The sequence below is a fragment of the Phacochoerus africanus genome, chromosome 7 (assembly GCF_016906955.1).
Source record: "Phacochoerus africanus isolate WHEZ1 chromosome 7, ROS_Pafr_v1, whole genome shotgun sequence".
Taxonomy (NCBI): Eukaryota; Metazoa; Chordata; class Mammalia; order Artiodactyla; family Suidae; genus Phacochoerus; species Phacochoerus africanus.
Window position 1 is genome coordinate 82,281,413 of NC_062550.1, and position 24,107 is coordinate 82,305,519.

Sequence of the window (24,107 nt, forward strand, 5' to 3'; positions counted from 1 at the left end):
TCATCATTGACCTCTTGAGCCCAACTTTCTAGGGCCAGCTCCAAAGAACTTGAGTTTTCATGAAGCTAAAATGCTCAGGGTTTTTACAATGTCAACTAATTTGGAAAGATCATTGTGTGGGAAAATAACTTTACAGATGCTCTTCTTCCAGTTGAATATGCAAGGACACCAGTTTAAAAAAAATATATAAAACACATTTTTCATCTTCCATTGATTAATAGAGATTATCTTATTTATCCTCTTGAACCACCCATCTCTTGGTGGTCCCCTTTTAAATGATCAGTTAACCCAGGGAAATGTATTTAAGAGCCTAAACTATATCCCTTGGACTTGCTAAACAGCCAGGCTTTTCACATTATGTTCCATGAGGTGTTAACAGGTCTGAGATGAAAGACACCCAAGATTGTCTTATATAGTGATTATTTGCCTTCTCTGATATCCCCCAAAACTTGTTCTTTACGAAAAGAAAAAGTATGTCTGGTCCAGGCTTGAGTCTCTGTACCTCAGCTGAAGATTTTGTTTATCTCTGCCCTTATCATGACTTGAAAGTTGTGCTTCATTGAGTTCCCGTCATGGCTTAGTGGAAAGGAACCTGACTAGTATCCATGGGGACACAGGTTCAATCCCTGGCCTCACCCAGTGGGTTAAGGATCTGGCGTTCCCAGGAGCTGTAGTGTTTGTTGCCGACACGGCTCCGATCCTGCATTTCTGTGGCTGTGGCGAAGGCCTGCAGCCGTAGCTCCAATTCGATTCCTAGCTTGGGAACCTCCACATGCCCCAGATGTGGCCCTAAAAAGACAGGAAAAAAAAAAAAAGTTGTGCTTCAACATGTAGTAGGGGTCATTTTGTTACCTGTAATCTCTTCCCTGAGCTAACTTTCTCAAGAATTTGATCCCAGTTGGCAGAAATTACTCCATAGGAACCATCCAACCCTTTGAGACATGCAGATTTATTCTTAAAGTGATGGTGTTCTTAGACCTCCACAACTGAGAACAATGGTTCTCAAACTTTATTGTGCATTTGAATCACCTGGAGGGCTTGTTAAACCACACTGCTGTCGTTCCCGTTGTGGCTTAGTGGGTTAAGAACCTGACTAGTAGCCATGAGGATTCAGGTTCAATCACTGGACTCACTCAGTGGGTTAAGGATGTGGCATTGCCTTGCTGCAAGCTGTGTGGTGTAGGTCACAGGCGCAGCTCAGATCTGGCATTGATGTGGTTGTGGCATAAGTCGAAACCTATGGCTCTGATTAGACCCCTAGCCTGGGAACTTCCATATGCTGCAGGGGTCCTAAAAAGAAAAAAAAAAATTGCTGTGCCCCACCCCTAGAGTTTCTGATTCAGTACGTCCCAGGTAGGGCCTAAGAATTTGCATTTCTGACAAGGATCCAGGTGGTGCTGAATCTGCTGGACTGAAACCAAGAACCTTTGTCTTAATCCAGTGCCCTGTGTCAGAAACTTTAATATTAGTGGCTAACAGAGGCTGCGGTGTTTCCAAGGGTCATCGTACCCCAGCTAGGGATGGTCCTCCAGCGCAGACAGTGGCTTTGTGTTCATGCCCAGGGTCTGTCCTCAGGGAGCTTACATTCTAGTGGAGGAAAACAGGTAAGAGCGTATTAGTCAGGTAATGACTTGATGAGCTCCAGGGGTTTTGTGGAAGTGAGAGGACCAGATACTTGTTTTAACCCAGGAAGAGACCCGTACCTAATTGCTGCCTATGGTTCACAACATCACCCCACCTACTCATGGTGACCCATTTACGATTCTGATTCTGGTCCAGGGGGAATCTTGCTGCTCTTCTGGTATGACTCAAACTTCTTCTTGCCCCAGAATCTTTGCATTTGCTATTCTCCCCATCTGAAAACTGTCCCTCCAAATGGTAGCCTGGTTTTCTGTCTTATTTGTTCAGACTTCTTCCTAGAATATCATTTTAGCAAGGTTTTTCCAGAACTCCTTACTTAAGATAGCACTCTTGTTGCTCTGCTTCTTTGCCCTGCTTTATTTCTCTCTTTTTTATTTTTTTAAGTATTTATTTATTTATTTATTTGTATGGCCACACTGTGGCATATGGAAGTTCCCAGCCTAGGTTTCAAATTGGAGCTGTAGATGCCAGCCTACGCCACGCCACGGCAACACCAGATCTGAGCTGCATCTGCGACCTACGCAGCAGCTTATGGCAATGCCAGATCCTTAACCCACTGAGCAAGGCCAGGGTTCAAACCCACATCCTCACAATGTTGGGTCCTTAACCTGATGATCCACAACGGAATTCCTATTTTTCTTCAAAGCGTTTATTACTACTTGACTAATTTTTTCATTATCTACTTTCCTCACTGTGGTGTAAGCTCCTTGAGGACAGACAGGTTTGTTTGTTTATTTTTCCCAATCCTGGATCCCCTTGAGTCTGGAACAGTCCCTAATATGTAATAGGTGCTCAATATTTGTTGACTGAATACATGGGGCCATACTATGCTATTTCCTGTTTTCCTAGGTTAGAGTCATACCTGGATAACTGACATACCTACTTCTCATTCCTAAATGCCCTGGTGTATCACCATTAGCATCATCAACATCATCTTTATCTGCTCATCATAGTGGTCTAAATATGGATCTGTACCCATTCCATAGTCACGACACCATCCGAGTGGTAGTAAATGGACCCTACCACGTCCTCTTCATTGCCCCTCGTCTATACCAGCCTTTAGATCATTGTCAAAGAGATCTTCTGTCTTGGTGAACTACTTAACTTCCTGGCAGTGATATCTTTATCCTGGTTTGGAGCGTACTCCCCAAACCTCTCTCTGTCTTCATTTACCTACTACTACTTAACAGGGTTATTGGGCAGAGCATATGAACCAAGTACTTTAGACTCTCTCAACTGTTTTACTCAAGTGCTCTTCCTATCTAGCTGCTGCAGAATTCTCTCTAAACATCTTAAACTTCTCTCCCCCAGAATGCCCTCTTTTGTAATAATTATAATCTTTGTCCCAACTGTTTGCCTGGACTTCATGCCAATATCCCAATAGCTGTCTGTGCCTGGAGAGCTCTGAGAAATCTAAGATGACCTTCTAAATGCTTTCCTGTACTCTGATGCTCAGTATAAAGAATGTGTCTTTCGTTACTTGGTACCTGACTATACATATAAGGTGAACTGTCATATAAGGAAGTTGGCACATGAGCTTTATCTGATGTGCTAAAAACAAGACCACCACCTGGTAGTACACAGTAGAAGAAATAGTGGACTTTAACACATGGCCTTCTGGGTCCAACTGACCTTCTTCTGGGTTCAATTCTTTTTTTCCCCTCACTCTCTGCCAAGTCCTCTAAAGCCTGAGTTCTAGCTACCAATCTCAACACTAAAGAAAACTGATTATACTTTGGACAAAGTTCTAGATTTCCAGAGGTACCCTAGCTAATTCCTATCCTTGACTCATTAGAATGGACATAAGCCCCCTTGAGAAGCCTATCTGAGGGCCCTAGGTTCTTTTCCAGTGCAAACCCAGGACACTTTGGCTCTCTCCTATGGAGAAAGTGTCCAGCGTGTCCTTTTCCAGCCCCATTAAACCATACTAGCAATGAAAATAATTTTGGAATGAGGGCAAATTCAGCCACTGGCTTAGTTTGGTTGCCTTGAGATTTATTGATAACATCTCTTATTTGACTGTCTAACTTGCTGCTTTGCTCTCGTGACTCCTTAACTCTGCTAAACTGTGCACTTTATTCCTGATACTTTGCTTAGGCAGCCTAGCTTGTATGGTGATGTTTAGACCCCCTTTTCAACCTCTTCTTCCTTAGTCACCATAATGTGTTTACCTGCAGGCTTCCTGCACCTAAACCCTGCCATGAGGCCTGAGGATTGGATGTGCTCTATTTTCTAGAACTTCCCAGATCTCAAACAGTCTCATCTAATCAGTCCACCATCAAATTATGCATACAAATTTTGATTCATAAGTCAACCATAGCTCACTAAAGTGCTCCTTCCAAATTGTTAAGATTCCTGGGGAATTACATTTGAAATTTAAAAGTTGTTTGATAAACAGAAAATTATGAAAAAGTGAAATGTATGATATTGGAGTTTAGGATTAAAATTAAGGAAAATCCATTTATAAGGAGCTATCATGGTTTTATCATATCACTCTTCTTTCTAACGCTGGAATGTACATCCACTGGTGTTCTTTTCTCAAACAGTACTAAATAAACACTGCCAAGTTCTTAGTATCCAAGTCCCATTTTTAAATTCCATTTACCCTCATCTAACAAATATATGTCATAAGAATTTGTTGTATTACAGTTGTAAATTGGGTTATTAATTTTTCTTTTTTTCTTTTTGCTTTTTAGGGCCACACCCACAGCATATGGAGCTTCCCAGGCTAGGGGGTCTAATCCGAGCCACAGCGACGCCAGATCTGAGCCGCGTCTGCGACCTACACCACAGCTCATGGCAACGCCAGATCCTTAACCCACTGAGCGAGGCCAGGGATCAAACCCTCAACCTCATGGTTCCTAGTTGGATTTGTTGCATGACAGGAACTCCGGGTTATTAATTTCTTCACTTGTACCCCAGGTCCAATGAAACATAAACTTCCTTTGACAGCACTTCTAGATGATAAGTTCCATGAGAGCTTATTATACCTCAGTACCTGGCACAGTGGCTGGCACATAATGAGTCCTCAATAAATATTTGGGGAATGTATAAGTAAATTAATGACGAATAGGGGTTTCTCAAAATTCTTGTTAGGAAGACATTTACAGCCATTTCTTTAAATGACAAATTTCTTCCATTAGCAAATCTCTATTTTATGTTGGTTTTCACTAATTTAGCTCTCAGAAAGTAACATCTTCAAGTTTGGGGATTGAGCTAGGATGACCATAGTCAAGACCTAAGTACTTCTGAGAAAATTCTTTTCTGTGCCCCCCCAGCTCCAACTGATCTGAAGGTTCCCTAGATGCCTTTTGAGATGGCATTTCTTTAAATTGTGTTCATATAACTTTCTGGGAACTCCTAGGGATCATTGATCCCTGGACAGAAAAAGATATCTAAAGGATTGAGTATCTTGGGATGAGTCTATGAGCAAGTGACATTTTCTTGTCTTCACCTAATTGCGATAGATGCATTAATGCAGTAAGTCATTAAGAACACTTTTCATGAAGACACAGGAGTTGGTAATGGGTAGAAAGGGGAAGGGATTGATTGACTTCTAAGTTTCAGCCTTTAGATTCATTGTTGGAGTTAAAAACCCAGGAATATATGGGGAGCTTTTCCAGTTCCTCCTTTTCTAAATTTTAAAAACATCTTTATTGAGATATGATTCATATATCCTAAAATTCACCCATTTAAAATGTGTAATTTGGACTTTGGAGTTCTAGCTTCCAATTCCCCATGTAAAGAGCTTGGTAGTCACCATTCCATGCTAACAACAAGTAAGAGTAAAAGGACTGAAAAATCAACAACTCTTCTTAAATCCATAAGAGAGGAGAGGACACAGGGCAAACTGCTGACTCCCAAATTGGAGAGACAAACAGGTAAATATAGTTCATCACAGCTTCCTGGAGCAGAGACCCACCCACAGATGCAAACCTCCTTGAGAACCAATAAAGGAGTAGGAAAACCTTAACTGTAAATTGACAAGTTGCTGGAGGCTCAGGGCAGACAACTCTGAGAGTTAAAAACTTTCAGAGGATCCAGGCAAAGTGGGGGTGGGGGCAGAGTTCAACTGACATGAGGAAGGGAAATACCCAACTCCAACTCACTCTAGCTGTCCTATCCCACCTCCAGGGAGTTAGGAGGGAAAAAAAATCCAAGAAACATTTGTGAAATTCATAGTCCAGAGGCATAGGCTCAGTAAAAAAAAACTTCAGTCTAATGACAAGACAATATGATTTCCCTCCCCCTACACCTCACTACCACATCTTTAAAGCCTTTTTACAGCACTTTATTTTACCTGGTATATCACATCTGGCTCAAGAAAAAATTATAAAGCATATAAAAAGGCAGAAAACACAATTTTTTTTTGTCTTTTTGCCTTTTCTACACTTGCTCCCACAGCATATGGAGGTTCCTAGGCTAGGGGTCTAATTGGAGCTGTAGCCACCGGCCTACACCACAGCCACAGCAACGCCAGATCCTTAACCCACTGAGCAAGGCCAGGGATTGAACCTGCAAGCATATGGTTCCTAGTCAGATTCGTTAACCACTGTGCCACGATGGAAACTCCAAAAAACACAATTGAAGAGACAGAGCAAACATCAATATCAATATCAAATATGGCAGGGATGTTGGAATTATCAGACTGGGAATTTTAAACACCTATGATTAATGCGCTAAGGGTTCTAATGGATAAAATAGAGAGCATGTAAGGACAGACAAGCAATATAAGCTGAGAGATGGAAATCTTAAGAAGGAACCAAAAATAAATGGTAGAGATAAAAACTACTGTAACAGAATTGAAAAATACCTTGTTATACTGGACATGGCTGAATGAAGATCTTTGAGCTAGAGGATATATTGATACAATCCTCAAAAACTGAAAAGCAAAGAGAACAAAGAATGGAAAAAAAAAAACTCAACAGAATACCAAGGACTGTGGTACACCTACAACAGTTGTAATATACACATAATGGGAATACCAGAAGGAGAAAAAGCAGACAAAGGAACAGAAGAAATATTTAAAACAATAATGACTGAGAATTTTCCAAGTTAATGTCAGACATCAAACCATAGATCTGGGAAGTTCAGAGAATACCAAACAAGTTAAAGACCAAACAAAAACAAAAACACCCCTATACCTAGGGATATCATTTTCAAGTTATAGAAAATTGAAGATAGAAAGTCCTGAAAGGGGGAAAAAGCATACCTACCTAATAGAGGAACAAAGATAAGAGTTATATCTGACTTCTCCTCAGAAACCATGCAAGCAAGAAGAGAATAGAATAAGTATTTAAAATGTTGAGAGAAAAACACACTGATATCAAATTCTGTACCCTGTAAAATTATCCTTCAAAAATGGAGGAGAGGGGTTCTCTTGTGCATCAGCAGGTAAGGATTTAATATTGTCACTGCAGTTGCTTGGGTCCCTGCTGTGGCGTCAGTTTGATCCCTGGCCCAGGAACCTCTGCATGCAATGGGTGCAGCCAAAAAAAGAAAAGTAGAAGAGAAATACTTTCTCAGGAAAACACAAATTGAGGGAACTTTTTTTTTTTTTTTTTTTTTTTTTTTGCCAGTAAACCTGCTTTGCAAGAAATGTTAAAAGAAGTATGTTGGAGAGAAGGAAAATAATATAGGTCAGAAACTTGGATCTACATAAAGAAAGAAGAGCATCAGAGGAGGAATAAGTGAAGACAGAATAAAAACTTTTATTTTTCTTATTCTTCATGAATCTAACAGATAATATTTTGTTCAAAATAATAGCAACAATGTATTCAATTATGTATGCTTATATATATCATATATATGCCTAATTATGTTTGTATATAAGTGAAATAAAAGAAACAATACAGGGATGGGAGGAAGGAATTAAGATTATTTTATTATTATGGGTTTTCACACCACCTGTGAAATGGTATAGTGTTATTTTAAAATAGACTTGCGGGAGTTCCTGTCATGGTGCAGTAGAAACGAATCCAACTAGGAACCATGAGCTTGCAGGTTTGATCCCTGGCCTCGCTCAGTGGGTTAAGGATCGGGCGTTGCCATGAGCTATGGTGTAGGTCGCAGATGTGACTCGGATCTGTGTTGCTGTGGCTGTGGTGTAGGCTGGCAACTATAGTCTGATTAGATTCCTTAGCCTGAGAACCTCCACATGCCACGAGTACAGCCCTAAAAAGCAAAAACAATAATAAAATAAAATAGACTTGGGTTAGTTGCAAGTGTGTTTTGCAAACTCTAGGGCAACCACTAAAAAAAAAGTTTAAAAGTATTGCTGATAAGAAAGGAGAGAAAATGGAATCACATAAAATATTCAGTTAAACCTACAAAAGACAGAAAAAGAGTGGAAGACAAAAATAGGAACAAAGAACAGAGGTGACAAATAGAAAATGGTAGTAAGTTTATATAGTAGCTATTAATCCAACTATATCAATAGTCATTTTGAATATCGGTGGTCTAAATGTACCAGTTTAAAGACAGATTGTTAGAGTTCACCTGAAAACATGACTCAACTATGTGTTGTCTACAAAAAAAAAAAAAAAAACCCACTTTAAATATAAAGATACCTGTTGATAAAAAGTAAATGGATTGGATGGGGTTCCTGATGTGGTACAGTGGATTAATGATCTGGCTTGTCTCTGGAAGTGTTGGTTCCATCCCCAGCCCAGTGGATTAAAGGATTCGGCCTTGCCTCAGCTGTGGTGTAGGCTGCAGCTGCAGCTGCAGCTCAGATTCAATCCCTGGTCCAGGAACTTCCATATGTTGTGGGTGTGGCTGAAAAAGAAAAAAATAAATGGATTAAAAAATATATATCCCACACTAACACTAATCAAAAGAAAGATGTAGCTATATTAATTTTAGACAAGCAGACTTCAAAGAAAAGTTATCAGGGATAATGAAGGGCATTACATAATGATAAAGAGGTCAAATCTCCAAGAAGATATAACAATTTTTTTTTTTTTTTTTGCTGTGTCTGCAGCATGCAGACATTTTCTGGCCAGGGAACCCCTGCCATACCAGTGACCTAAGCCACTGCAGTGATGACACCAGACCCTTAACCTACTGTGCCACAAGGGAACTCCAAGAAGATATAATAATTCTTAATATGTATGTGCCTCACAATACAGCATCAAACTATGTGAGGTAAAAAACTGATAGAACTAAAAGGAGAAATAGATGAAACCACTATCACAAATTGCAGACTCCAACATCTTCTCTCAGAAATGGACAGACCTAGCATACAGAAAATAAGTAAGGATGTAGTTGAACTCACCACTCTGAATGAACTAGATTAATGACCTGGCTTGTCTCGGTGGAAGTGTTGGTTCGATCCCCAGCCCAGTGCAGCAGGTTAAAGGATTCGGCATTTGCTGCGGCTGTGGTGTAGGCCGCAGCTGCAGCTCACATTCAATCCCTGGCCCAGGAACTGGATGTAATGGACAAAACAATTCATCCAACAATTACCAAGTACAAATTTTCTCAAGTTTACATGATTCACACATACATATTAATTTACACATTCATACATGATAACATATTCACCAAGAGAGACCATATTGTAGATTATTAGAAGTATCTTAACTGGGAGTTCCCATTGTGGCTCAGCACATTAAGAACCAGACATAGTGTCCATGAGGATGTGGTTTCAATCCCTGGCCTCGTTCAGTGGGTTAAAGATCTGGTGTTGCTGTGGCTGTGGTGGAGGCTGGCAGCTGCAGCTCTGATTTGACCCTAGCCCAGGAATTTCCATATGCCACAGGTGTGGTCATTAAAAACAAATATATATATGTGCTAATTTAAAAGAGTGGAAATTATACAGTGGTTTCTCACAAACCACAATGGAATTAAACTAGTCAATAACAGAAAGATAACTAGAAAAATCTCTGAATACTTGAAGGTTAAATAAAACATGAGTTAATGAGTAAATTTCAAGAGAAATTTTAAATATTTTGAAGAAAATGAAATGAAAACAACTCATTAAAATTTGTCAGATGCAAATAAAGCAGTGCTTAGAAGGAAATTTATAGCTTTGAATGCATATGTTAGAAAAGACGATGATCTAGATCAATCATCTAAGTTTCCAACTTAGGAAACTATGAAAGAAGAGCAAATTAAATACAAAGTAAACAGAAAAAAGTAAGAATTCAAACAGAAATCAATAAAATTGAAAGCAGGAAAGCAGTGGAGAAAACTAATGAAACCAAACGCGAGCTCCTTGAAAAGGTCAGCAGTAAAGTTAATACATTCCTAGTTAGGTTAACTAAGAAAAAAAGAGGACCCAGATTACTAATACCCAAAATAAAAGCAGGGACATCACTACAGATTCCATAGAAATTAAAAGGGTCATAAAAGAATACTACGAACAACTCTACGCCCATAAATTTGATAACCTAGATGAAACGGATCAATCCCTTGAAAGATGTAATCTGCCAAAACTCACACAAGGAGAAACAAATGATTTGAATAGGCCTATGTCCATTAAAGAAATTGAATTAATAATTAATAATCTTCCAAATAAGAAAGCACCAGGTCCCAGTAGATTCACTGGTAAATTCTACCGAACAATTAAAGGAGAGATTTTACCTGTTCTCTACAATCTCTTTCAGAAGATAGAAGCCAAGAAAGTACTTCCTAACTCATTCTATGAGGCCAGCATTATCCTCCTGCTACCAAAACCAGGCAAAGACATTAGAAAAAAAAGAAAACTACAGATCAGTATCTCTTATGAAGATAGATTCAAAAATCCTCAACAGGAGTTCCTGTCATGGCTCAATGGTTAACGAATCCGACTAGGAACCATGAAGTTGCGGGTCTGATCCCTGGCCTCGCTCAGTGGGTTAAGGATCTGGTGTTGCTGTGAGCTGTGGTGTAGGCTGCAGACACGGCTCGGATCCTGCGTTGCTTTGGCTCTGGCGTAGGCTGGTGGCTATAGCTCTGATTAAACCCCTAGCCTGGGAATCTCCATATGCCATGGGAGCGGCCCTAGAAAAGGCAAAAGGACAAAAAAAAAAAAAATCCTCAACAAAATATTAGCAAATGGAATCATAAAAAGTCTAAAAAGAATCCCACCATGACCAACTGGGATTTATCTCAGATATGCAAGGCTTGTTCAACATTCAAAAACCAATTAATATAGGAAGTTCCCATTATGGTTTAGTGGTAATGAACCCAACTACTATCCATGAGGATGTGGGTTTGATCCCTGGCCTCACTCAGCAGGTTAAATATTCAGTGTGGCTGTGGTGTAGGCCAGCAACTGCAGGTCCTCTTCAACCCCTAGCCTGGGAACTTTCATATGCTGCACATACAGCCCTAAAAAGCAAAATAAATAAGTAAAAATCCATCATATAAACAGACCAAAATAGAAAAATCATGTACATGACAATATCAATAGATGCAGAAAAAGCATTTGACAAAATACAACACTCATTCATTATAAAAGTTATCAGTAAACTAGGAATAGAGGGGAACTTTCAATTTGATAGACTATTAAAAAAAAAAAAAACTCTACAGCTCACATAATACTTAATGGTGAGAAACTGAAGTTTTCCCACTAAGTTTAAGTACATGGCAAGGTTGTTCCCTTTCACCACTCCTTTTCAACTTTGTACTGGAAATCCTTGCTGGTGTGACAAGACAAGAAAAGGATATAAAAAAGTATATAGATTGGGAAGGAAGACATAAAACAGTCTTTGTTCACAGATGACATGATTGTCTATGTTGAAAATCTGAAGGAATCAACAAAAAGCTCCTGGAACTAATAAACAATTACAGCAAAGTTGCAGGATGAAAAACTAATATGCAAAAGTTAATTACTTTCCTATATACTAACAACAAACAAATGGAATTTGAAATTAAAAACACAATACCATTTATATTGGCATCCTTCGAAATAAAATAGGGATAACATCTAACAAAATATATGTAAGATCTTTATGAAGAAAACCTAAAAACTCTGGTGAATGAAATCAAAGAAGGACTAAATATATGGAGAGATATTCCATGTTCATAGATAGGAAGAATAAATAATGTCCAGACGTTCTTCCCAAATTGACTTGTAGATTCAATGCAATCCCAATAAAAATCCTAGCAAGAATTTTTTTTTTTGTCTTTTGTCTTTTTAGGGCTGCACCTGTGGCATATGGAGGTTCCCAGGCTAGGGGTCTAATCAGAGCTGTAGCACCGGCCTACACCACAGCCACAGCAATGCCAGACCCGAGCCACGTCTGCGACCTACACCACAGCTTGAGGCAAAGCCAGATCCTTAACCCACTGAGCGAGGCCAGGGATCAAACCTGCAACCTCATGGTTCCTAGTCGGATTCACTTCCACTGAGCCACAACGGGAACTCCCTAGCAAGTAGTTTTATAGATATCAACAAATTGATTCTAAAGTTTATATGGAAAGAAAATACCCCAAATAGCCAACACAATATTGGAGAAGAACAGAGTTGAAGGACTAACACTGCTGAAATTCAGGACTTACTGTAAAGCTACAGTAATCAAGCAAGTGTGGTGTTTGTGAAAGAATAGACAAGTAGATCAATGGAAAGAAATAACGAGTCCAGAAAGAAATCTCCATAGTTATAGTCAACTGATCTTTGACAAAGGAGCCAAAGCTATACAATGAAGCAAAGACAGTCTCCTCAACAAATGGTGATGGAACAACTGGACATACATGTGTTAAAAAAAAAAATCTAGATACAGATCTTATGCCCGTCACAAAAACTAACTCTAAATGGATCATAGGCTTAAATGTTAAATGTCAAATGCAAAGCTTTAAAACTCCTAAAAGATAGTGTAGGAAAAAATCCAGATGACCCCGGGTATGGTGATATGTTCTAAAAAACACAATCCATGAATAATTGATAAACTCAACTTCATTAAATTTAAAGTGTACAATTAAACAGCTCTTAGTATATTTATAGAGTTGTGCAGTCACTCTAAGTGTAGGATATTTTCAGCAACCAAAAAAGAAATTCTATACTTGTCATTTCTCTGCATTCCAACCAATTGCAAATCTACTTTGTCTCTGTAGAGACAATATACAGTCATACAGTTGGAGTCATACAGTATGTCATACAGTTGGAGTCATACAGTATGTAGCCTTTTCAGACTGCTTTCTTTCACTGAAAAATATATAAGGTTCCTCCATGTCTTTTCTTCTTAGTGCAATATTCCCTTATATAGATGTACCAGTTTGTTTATCCTTTCACCTTTTGAGGGACATTTTGGTTACTTCCAGTTTCTGGCAGTAAAAGCTGCTGTAAACATTTATGTGCAGGTTTTTATATGGATGAAGTTTCCAGCTCATTGGAGTAAATACTTAGAAGTATGATTGCTGGATCATATGATAATACTATATTTGGCTTTGTAAGAAACTGATGAAGCGACTATACCTTGGAGTTCTCATTGTGGCTCAGTGGGTGAAGAACCTGACTAGTATCCATGAGGATGCAGGTTTTTTTTTTTGTCTTTTTGCCATTTCTTGGGCCGCTCCCGTGGCATATGGAGGTTCCCAGGCTAGGGGTCTAATCGGAGCTGTAGCTGCCAGGCTACGCCAGAGCCACAGCAACGGGGGATCCGAGCCGAGTCTGCAACCTACACCACAGCTCACGGCAACGCCGGATCCTTAACCCACTGAGCAAGGGCAGGGATCGAACCTGCAACCTCATGGTTCCTAGTCGGATTCGTTAACCACTGCGCCACGACGGGAACTCCAGGATGCAGGTTTGATCCCTGGCGTCTCTTGGTGGGTTAAGGGATCGGATGTTGCCTCAAGCTGCAGTGTAGGTTGCAGACGCAGCTTGGATATGGTTGCTGTGGCTGTGGCATAGGACAGCAGCTGCAGCTCCAGTTCGACTTCTAGCCTGGGAACTTCTGTGTACTGTGGGTGCCGCCCTAAAAAGAAAATAAATAAATAAATAAATAAAGTGAGTGTACCATTTTGTATTTGCACCAAAAAAGAATGAGACTCATTCTTGTCAGTATTTGGTATTGTCATTTCTTTCTTTCTTTTTTTCCCCCAATCTAATAGATTGTAGTGCTATCTCAGTTTTAATTTGCAGTTCCTAATGACATAGGGTATTGAGCATCATTTCATATGTTTATTTGCCATCTGTCTATCTTCTTTGGTGAGGTATCTGTTCAGATCTTTTGCCAATTTTTTAAATTGGCTTATTTTTTATTATTATTGAGCTGTGCAAGTTATATATTCTTGATACCTGGTCCCTTATCAGATATATGATTTGCAAGTATTTTCTCCCATTCTATGGGTTGTCTTTTCACTTTTTTGATGGTAACATTTGCAGTATAAAGGTTAATTTTGTGTTTTATCTTCTAATCACTTGCATTTTTATTGTTTGCAGACTGTGCAGGCGCAGAAACAAAAGTAAGCAAGAGGAAGGGCAGTAGAAACAGCAAGGAGATGAGAGCTGACTGTGGAGAGGCACTGAAACAAGGCATGGGTGGGAGTTCCCCTTGTGACTCAGTGGTAACAAACCAGACTAGTATCCATGAGGACCTAGGTTCGATCCTTGATCCGACGCATCAGGTTAAGGATCTGAGATTGCTGTGAGTTGTGGTGTAGGTCTCAGATGCGGCTTGGATCCTGCATTGCTGGCAGCTATAGCTCCAGTTCTGCCCCCAGCCTGGGAACTTCCATATGCCAGGGGTGCGGCCCTAAAAAGACACACAAGCAAAAAGAAACAAGGCATGGGTGAAGCAGTGGAAAGAGTAAAGAGGCGCTGAGTGAAGAATGCACCTCTTGCTTGACCCATGCTCCCAGGCTGGATTCTGCCTGCTTTGTAGCCCAGCAGAAATGCTTGTGACACTGTCAGAATCCTGCACCCCCTCTACTGCAGGCTTGAGAATGGAGCTATCACGGCAGGGGCCTTGCCTCTTGCCACTCTCATTCCTAGCTAGCTTTTCTGTATTTTCTCTGAGAAAGGTATGTAAATGTAAGAGGAGTTTTGGGGTCCCGCTATAGAAAATACCCGTGACTGATGTTCCTCAAGGGCGGAGACTCTGTTTCATTTATTTTTTCATCTCTCAGAACCTAATACAAAACTGGCACATATACTTTCCATACCTGTTTGTTCAAATAGTGGGAGGTGGGAGAGAATGGGGAGTGTCAGAGATGGAGTCTTGCTATTAGTTGCTGAGGATGTTTGAATGCAAGGAGTCTCAGGCAGCCCCGGCTAAGAGAAAAAAAAAAAGTCTCTGCTGACAAGAAGGAAAGCGACTAAAGAAATTTTGATTCCCACTGTACACAGGAGCTCATGTACACAGGAGCCGTGTTAGATGCGGGGACTCCTGAACCTTGCAGGGAGCGGAGAAAGTTAGCCAGTGTCATATCTGAGCTGTGTTCTTTGTGGGAGGGGGAAGGGGAGGAGAAAGGCGGGGAGGAGAAAGGCGGGCAGGAGAAGGCGGAGCCTCCTGGGCAGCATCAGCTAGTGGAGGTTGGAAAGCGTCTCCTCTTTCCCCTCCCTTGTAGCCTCCACCTGGCTCCTCCCCGTGCTCGCCAAGCTCCCCTCCCCCCTTCCCCAAGGACAATCTGCAAGGAAGCCTGGGCGGAGGAGAGCTGAGACTATAAGGCAAGAGGGGCCCTTGGGTAAAGAGCAGGGGGAAAGCTGAGAGCGGGGTGGGAGTGAACGTACTTACTGGGAAGAAGCGGTGAGGAGAACAGAAAAGAGCAGAAGGGAAAAGAAGAGGTGTACGGCATCAGAAGCAGGAGCTGAGAGGGGGATGGGCAGTCGGGAAGAATCCAATCCTAGCCCCTTGCTGGACTCCCCTGGCTTGCACGCGCTGGCCCATTCCCTGGGAATCAGGGATGGGTGGGTGGTGTTTGGACCTCTTTGCCCTCGGCTGCCCGACTCCTACCCTGGCATTCATCCAATTCAAATCAGTGCACCAGTGATGCTGCCTCTCCTTTCTCCTGCGTGCTTATCTGCACACATGTGATTTTATAGATAGGCTTATAACATCTCTGTTTCTATGAGTATGTCGCTGTGGATCTATTTATTTATGAATCTGTATGCATGTCTGTGTCCTGTGCCTCCATAACAATTTTAGAGATGCAGAAGAAGAATTTGGGCTGTTTTTGGCAGGTCAGCACTCCTAACACCTCCCTCCCCTCTTCCTCCCCCGCCCTCCTCCCCTCCTCCTTTATGATGAATTTTCTCTGTCTCACTGAAGATCCCTGTATGGGTTTCTATCAGTGATGAGCTCCCACAGTGAACGAGAAGGAAAAACTCAGGGGAAAAGGGATCAGCATAGTACTCATGTTTTGTTCTTTCCAAATTTTTGCCTTCCTATTTGCACTAGCCACTTAGTCTTTTTTTGAGAACTGCAGAAATTTGGACATGAACACTCTAGTTAGACACTCGGTCTGTGTGTGTTTATATTTCTTTCCCTATTTGTCACTGTCTGCTTTCTTAAGTCCTATTTTTATCTGCATGTGTTAGAAGTAGAAAGAATATGGAGGTATATCTGTATCCAAGCATATTTAAAATTTTCCCTATATTTGTGTACATTTTGTGTTGTTTGTTATTTTACCAGTGCTTCCAACAAGAATTTATTGGACTCCTGTTATGTGCACAGACTTCGTTAGGCTTTGGTAGGCTGTGGGAGAGTTTAAAAAATGAACATGATCCCTGGAGGTTTTCAGTCTAGTTAGGGGAAATGACTTTAGCAATCATCTAGTCCAGGTGTCTGTAAACTTTTTCTGTTAAAGACCAGATAGTAAATTTCTTAGGCTTTGGCTATAAGGTCTCTGTTGCAATAATCTACTACTCTGTGCTCTTAGCACAAAAGTAGCCAAAGATGATATGCAAAAGAATGTGTGAAGTATGGGCACTGAAATCTGGATTGCATATAATTTTCCCATGTCATGAAGTTGTTTTTTCAACCATTTAAAATTTAGAAAGTTTTCTTAATTTGTCACCATACACAAAACATTAAAAGGGCTGGAATTGGCCCGTGGGCTATAGTTTGTTAACCCCGACCTAGTCAAACTTTTTCAATACATAAGAAGCAATTAAAATATCACATAAAGTAGTACTTGAGTGCTAAACGAATGATTCAGTTCCAGACAATATGTGATTAGAGGAGGACCAGAAAGAAGCCCTCTTTGACCTGTGGTTGTTAGTGAGGACTTAATAGGCTTAATAGGGATGTGACAGGCACTGGTCTTAAATAATGGAGTAGGATATTGATCTGTGGAACGAGCCAGCATGGCCTTCTGGACAAGTGATGCAGTGTGTACAGGCACAAAATGGGGAGGAACAAAGTAACATTCAGGTGATAATGCAACAGAGAATTCATCGGTGCTAAGGTTGACGCTCAAGGCCAGAGCTAGATCGAGGAAGCTTTGAATGCCAGCCCAAGAAGTTTGGGCTTTATCTGTCAGCATTGATTATGTGTAGCATGTCTGTGAATATGTGTTTCTTAAGAACACTGTGTGTTTGTGTCTGTTTTTCTTCATGAGTATCTCATTGCATGTATTTTATTGGCACGTATGTGGATTTGTGTGTGGATGTGACCTATGTCTTTATCAGCAGCTACCCTGATTTCGCCGGATTCACAGTAGAAACATGAGCTGTGCTTAAAGGTCATCAGCTCCTGTTCCTGTGAATGAATCCTCTTTCCACAGAGGCCTAACAGGCCTGTGACCTTCCCATGGAGATTTATTTTGTGTCTCAAATAGAGGGGAGAAGGAGAGCGCCAGCAGAGGGAGACCAGCTATTGTAGTAAGCAATTCAGATGGAAAGAGGCAAGAGGATAGAAAAGAAGAGAAGGATAAGGGAAGATAATGAGGAAGGAGAATAATAGAGTTTGGGAAGGGTTTGGGTTCTGAGAGTTGGGAGGAGATAAATTGTAAAAATAACAGCTTTTAGCCTGGACAACTGGGATTGTGATGATTCCTTTGGCATTTTATGGATACAAAAGTATGTTTTCCTTTGAGAGAGATAAGCCCAAAAGACAAAAATATGAAGGTATTCACCTGTCAAGTGTACATATCTGTGTATATGTGGCAGTGATCTTGTGTTACTTTTCCTGTTTGATGGTTTTTAGTATGAGGGGCAAGGCCTGAAGATCAAGATATACTCAGGAGGCAGAAAACCCTGAAAGAGATGGGAAAAAACACAGGAAGTGCCTAACCATGCCTGAGCCTGAACCATTATTTTGCCCGAGCTCTAATGTGCCATTATAACCTCAAACTCCAGTTCCAATTTAGCTCAGTTCCCTAACATCCAATCCCAATCTTAACCATAACCCAACCTACCCTTGCTTTTCTGCTTCCACTTTGCTGGTTCTTAATGCCCCAGACCCCGTCTGATTCCTATCCTCTGCAACAGCCCTTCCTGTCATTAAAAGGGAGGAATCTTTGAGGTTAACCTAACTTTTCTCCTTCCTTTCTCATTTCGGTTCAGTCACTGCCCCCACCCCTTTCTCCTTGACCTTATCTCATTCTCCAAATAGGCTCCATTGGGATGGGAGGGATTAGCCAGGACCTTTGCAGACTTGGGCTTGATTTCTGTGACATTTTAGCTTGTCACTCTGAGGGGGTGTGGCTCCCTTTTGGAAGAAGTCCAGAGGTGCCAGGCTGTAAAGCCCAGACTCAGTGGAGAGCCTGACTGAGGTGGCTCCAGCCAGTCTAACAGCCATTCTCTGAGCTTGTGGCACCTTGATCCAGCTGTGTCTTAACCGATCATTCTTTTGAATTCTAGAGTGGATCATGACCCATGAAGAGCACCATGCAGCCAAATCCCTGGGGGTTGGCAAAGCCATCGCCGTGTTAACCTCTGGTGGTGATGCCCAAGGTAAGCAGGAGGGCCCTGCTTGGGGGGAGACAAAAACTATGGCTGGGAGGCGCCTTTGAATTTCCTGACTCTCAGAGTCTATAGAACAGAATCATGCTCCTTAAGATCCTCCTGCTCTAAATTCACACTGGAGCCTTGGGCTTCCCTAACAATCTGTTAGGTCTAAGTCCTCAAGTGCTTTTGGATTTCTATTTACTCAAATCTGTATAAAACTTCTTTCCAAGTCTCTCTAAAGATTTGGGACCATTTTGGTCCCTTGGTACCTGGAAAACCAGTGTTTTCTCAAGCAACATTTGAAAGGAGACTAAAGAGATCAAATGGTTGAGAAGGCAGTGGGTGGATTCACTTCAAGTACCTTGGAAAGGATGAGACAAGGAGATTTGGAATTGGTAATCTGCAGGCACCAACTCTGATGTCTGCAAAGCTACACTGACCAGGGCCCGGCACCTTGCTCTCACAGCACATTTCCTTCTACTAGGCACACTTCTGTGCCATCCTGTCATCTTCTGTTTTCTCTGGCCTTTTCTCTCCTTCATCCCTTTAACCCTTAAACAAACAGGAACAGCAGCAGTTAATCAGTACATACCCAAGGGGGGAGCAGGGCCAGAAAGCAAAGTTGGAGAACCCATCTCTGGGTTGAGTCCAAGAAACCTGGGAGTCATAAACATCAGGTATATGGAAAGATGAAGGTAGGGGTTGTGGGTTTTTTTTTTTTTAATTTTTACCTCTTTTATGTAAATTCTTATACATCCTGATTTACAAGACATTGAAGAAGGCAGAATGTCTTTGAAGGGGGTACTAGGACATGGAGACTGTGATGAGAAAAAGAGAGAAAGGAGACTAGCCTCCCCTCCCCTCCCCTCTCCCTTGGCTTTCCTAGACCTAATGTTAAGTGCCCACTTTGTATAGAGCCCTGTCTTACGTGTTGTGAAGCTGATTTCCTTTGGGATCTTTAATAAGGAAAGATATCATACATTATTAGAATTCTTATGTTAAGACACATAAGACACACATAATCAAGTGTGTCTTAACCATAACCCAACCTTGCTTTTCTGCTTCTACTTTGCTGGTTCTCACTGCCCCAGACCTCATCTGATTCCTATTCTCTTTATATAATGAAATGATAGGCCTTGCTTGGATTAACGAGGAAAAACTTCATGGAAAAGATTTCAAGAAAGTGAACTCTTCACTCAAGTAAAGAGAATGCTAGAACAGTGCCTGGTACCTATTAAGTACTTAATAAATGCATTACTAATTAAGTAAAAAGTGTATTGCTGAGCATCTGTTGTGTGCCAAGCAGGATGGCAGGCACTAGGGCTACCTTAGTGAAAAAGTCACACATCATCTTTGCTGCTATGATCCTTCCTGTTAATACATTAGTAAAACTAGACTTTATGTTTTAAACTAATGTTTAATTATAATTGTGATATATGTTATGAACAGGAGAATGCTAGGATGAAGAAGCTGAGGAAGGAGGGCACAGAGGCTTGAGCGTAGGATTAGTGGCCAGATTAGGAATGTGGAGCCCTCCTTGAAGCGGTAGAGATTGCTGACCTGGTTTCTGTTGCTGCTCTCTTCTCTCCTGGAAAGATTCTCACACCATACTGAGTTTTTCCACATGAACTCTGAGTGGTGAGTTTAAAATTTTGGTAGGATGGCCTGTGGAATTGGATTGTCAGAGTAGGGGAAGCAACAGCCTGCTAAAAAAAAAAATCCAGGTGAGTCACACAGTTATGAATTTATAAAAAAGTAGAGCTCTCTGGAGATCGAGGTTAAAAAAACAAAAAGCGGTCTAGGATTAACTTGGGTCTGAGAGCAGCAGAGCCCTTCCAGCTTCTGATCCTGAGCAGAGAGACCCTCTTATCCTAGAGATGACCATCACCTGCTCTAAGGGAAAGTTCATCTCTGGAGGCAGGGGCTATGGGTAAAGCTGGTTTCTGGAGGGTCCAACTGGATGGACCAAGACCTATGGGACTCTGACAGGCTCAGTGTACCCAGGGTAACATCCCACTGTGAAGCCACATAACATCACGGGTGTACGTCAGTAGGGACTGAGTGGTAGAGGATGGAATTCCAGAGAGGAAGGAAGCAAAACAGAAAACAACGTAGAGCTGAGAGGCTTAACTGAAAGAGCAGCTCAAATGCTGAAGTGGCCTGCTCCAAGATAGGTTTAGGGCCCTAGTTCTCCCAGGGAGAGGGCACAGAAACGTTTTTCACCCCGAGAGGCTGTGGGCTCTATAGGATCTCGAGGGGCCTCAGCTCTGTCATTCCTTGAGCTTAGCAAGGCAAATAACCTCTTAAAGTAGAAGAGTAGCCAGGAATCAGACAACCCAAACTTAGAAGTTGGCCTAGCTGTTAAGATCTGGCATTGTCACTGCTATGGCTTAGGTTGCTGCTGTGGTGTGGATTTGATCCCTAGCCTTGGAATTTCTGCATGCAGTGGGTGTGGCTTGGGTGGCAGGAGGGGAGGAAGCTGGGCTGATTAGCTACCAAATCCTAACTCCCTTTCCAGCCCCAAAGTGGTCCCAGTCCTCTTAAAACCATGCTACACCTGGCCTTATAAAATTGGCACATTCTTCTGAAAAGGCTCTCAGTCATCTCCTCCAGCCCTCTGTCTTCAAACAGGCAGTCCATTCCAAATGCATATTTATCCTATTTTTTTTTGTCTTTTTTTGTCATTTCTTGGACCGCTCCCACGGCATATGGAGATTCCCAGGCTAGGGGCCGAATTGGAGCTGCAGCCACCAGCCTACGCCAGAGCCACAGCAATGTGGGATCCGAGCCGCGTCTGCGACCTATACCGCAGCTCATGGCAACGCCGGATCCCCAACCCACTGAGGAAAGCCAGGACCTGAACCGGCAACCTCATGGTTCCCAGTCGGATTCGTTAACCACTGCGCCACGATGGGAACTCCTATTTATCCTATTTTTAAAGGTTCATAGGAACAGGATTCTAGTCCTTCTGTGGATTGCTTTTCTAGGACTAAACAATTTTTAATTACACATTCATCTGAAAGTGTAATTCACATCTAATATTTGTTCCTCATATCCCTTTTTTTTTTTTCTTTTTCAAGGTTCAGTTAAGGTAGAAAGAAACTTCTTAGCAAAAAGAGAGTGACTAAGTCAATTATGAGTTTTTTCTACCACATGTCATAGAGACCCATCACCTGTAGTTCTCCCTAAAGCCTCTTCCCGACAGTCTGTAATCGGAGACTCCAAAGTGCGTGCTTCTGATGCTCTCCAGAGCCCCTCCTGGCTGTACCCAGAGTACCCCTGGATAGTGCCTGTAATCTTATCCTTCGTCTTGCTTCTAATAAGTCCAACAGCTGCTCATAGAGGGTTATTTAGGGCAATGTGGAACAGCCAAGGACTGGCCTGGGGCCAGAATAGGCCAGTGATGTTAAGTACAAGAGCCCAAAGAATTGTTGGGACTTTCTAGTATAAGCTACCTATATAGCCCAGTCTGTGATTTCTAGGGAACTAGGAGTTTGAGACACAGGTACAAATACATAAAAGGGGTCCTAAAACTTGACTTTTAGGAAAACACTCAGATATCCAACTCAGAGGTAGGAAGGACGATCTCTGGAGGTTGAGAGGGTTGAGGTGAGAAGGCTGAGGGAAGAAAAAAAGAGAATCTTCTTTTCTCGTGGGATTTTTCCTTTGCCCAGTGGATTCAGGTATTTCCTTCCCACCATCCATTGTTTGCTTTACACTTAAAACCTTTTAAGTGATTTGTTTTCCTTAAATCTTTTCTCTTCTACCCTTACTCAGCTCTGGAGCAGGAAGCAGCATTCCAACCTATACATTGCAGAAGAATGTTTTTTTCCTTCCTTCTTTTTTTTTTTTGTCTTTTTGTCTTTGTTGTTGTTGTTGTTGTTGTTGCTATTTCTTGGGCCGCTCCCGCGGCATATGGAGGTTCCCAGGCTAGGGGTTGAATCGGAGCTGTAGCCCCCGGCCTACGCCAGAGCCACAGCAAGGCGGGATCCGAGCCGCGTCTGCAACCTACACCACAGCTCACGGCAACGCCGGATCGTTAACCCACTGAGCAAGGGCAGGGACCGAACCCGCAACCTCATAGTTTCTAGTCAGATTCGTTATCCACTGCGCCATGACAGGAACTCCTTTTCCTTATTTCTTAAGATTACAGACTTATACTCCAGGACTCCAGGTATCCAAAAGAGAATGCCATAGGCCTTGTGAAAGTCTAGAAAATAAATAAAACAAACCACAGGTTCACATCTGTTCTGATCCTATTAAGTTGACTTTATTCATCTTTTCTAAAACTGATGGCTTTGCATTGACTCTGACCTCAAGCTTATGAGAAGCCTGCTCCCTTCACAGATTTTTCAGTTTTGATTCCTTCAGTTAGACTTCTAGACTTTGCCCTAGTGATGTCATAGAAAAGCTCTGACGTCAGTGCTTACCAGTGACCTCCTGTTGTCAAGCCCAGCCTTCCTGTCCTCCTCTTAGATCAATTATCAGAAGCATTTGGCACTGTTCCCACTTCCTGAAACTGTCCTCTTTGGCTTCCAAAATATTGCTAAATCCTGGTTCTCCTCTTGTCTTTCTTGCTGCTCCTTATAGTTTTTGTCTGGGAACCCCTCTTTCTCTGCCCATTCCTTCCATGTTGGCTTGCTACAGGGTTCCATTCCTTGCCATTTCCCCTCTAATTTTATGTATTTTCTTGAGACAGTCTCTTCCAAGTCCACATGGATGTCCCACAGGAGCTTCAAACTCAAGAGATCCAAACATAAATACATCATCCCACCCTACCTTCCTGAACCCAGACCCACCTCTGCTCAGTTAACTGCACCAGTCTTCCCTGTGGCCTAAGTCAGTCATGGGGCATTTCTGTCCTCCTCTCCAACACCTTAAAGTCGAATCACATTGCTGATTAAATGGAAGCCCTATTGCTTCTGACTCCTGTCTAGTATCTCTGTTCTGTCCCAAATGCCACTCTTCCAGTTCAGGCCCTCACCATTTTTGTAGGCCACCAGATAGCCATCTAATCCTAGTGTCACCTCATTCAGTCTACCTTCCACATTGCTTCCAGAATGATCTTTCTGATATGTAGATCTTAACATGTCCTCCCTCTCTCAGAATCCTTCGAAGACTCCATTGCCTGCAACTTTTTTCTAGGTTTCAAACCCCTTCAAATGAAAGCTGTGGACCTTCTCCCAGAATAAGTACTCATGTGCCTACAAAGCTTTTCATACAGTTTCATGGTGTCATGGGGTTTATGGATTCCCTGAAACCAACGCCCATGGGTCCCCATTTGAACCCTGGCTTCCAGAATAAAAGCCAGACTTGCTCACTGGGCACACAGGTGCCTGCCTACCTGCGCAGCTTCATCTCTCAATCATTTTACATTTTATTCTTTATCTATAATATGGAATTACCTAAGGCATTTTCTTCTTTCCTTCCTTCCTTCCTTCCTTCCTTCCTTCCTTCCTTCCTTCCTTCCTTCCTTCCTTCCTTCCTTCCTTCCTTCCTTCTTTCTTTCTTTCTTTTTTTATGTCTTTTCTAGGGCCACACCTGTGGCATATGGAGGTTCCCAGGCTAGGGGTCTAATTGGAGCTGTAGCCGCCAGCCTATGCCACAGCCATAGCAACGAAGGATCCGAACCACGTCTGCGACAGCT

General features: G+C 41.9%; 1 protein-coding gene across 5 annotated transcripts in view; it reads left to right on the plus strand.

Moving 5' to 3' along the window:
* The window catches only part of PFKM (phosphofructokinase, muscle), a 48,243-nt gene that overhangs the window by 6,225 nt on the left and 17,911 nt on the right, over positions 1–24,107 (plus strand). For 3 of the 5 annotated variants that reach the window (XM_047788089.1, XM_047788084.1, XM_047788088.1), the window contains exon 2: positions 18,374–18,466. In XM_047788089.1, coding sequence (XP_047644045.1) covers positions 18,382–18,466 — 85 coding nt within the window. In that variant the 5' untranslated portion in view covers positions 18,374–18,381. Of the gene's footprint in view, positions 1–15,162; positions 15,239–18,266; positions 18,286–18,373; positions 18,467–24,107 lie in introns of those variants that run through there. The other 2 variants (XM_047788086.1, XM_047788087.1) reach the window with 2 other exon arrangements.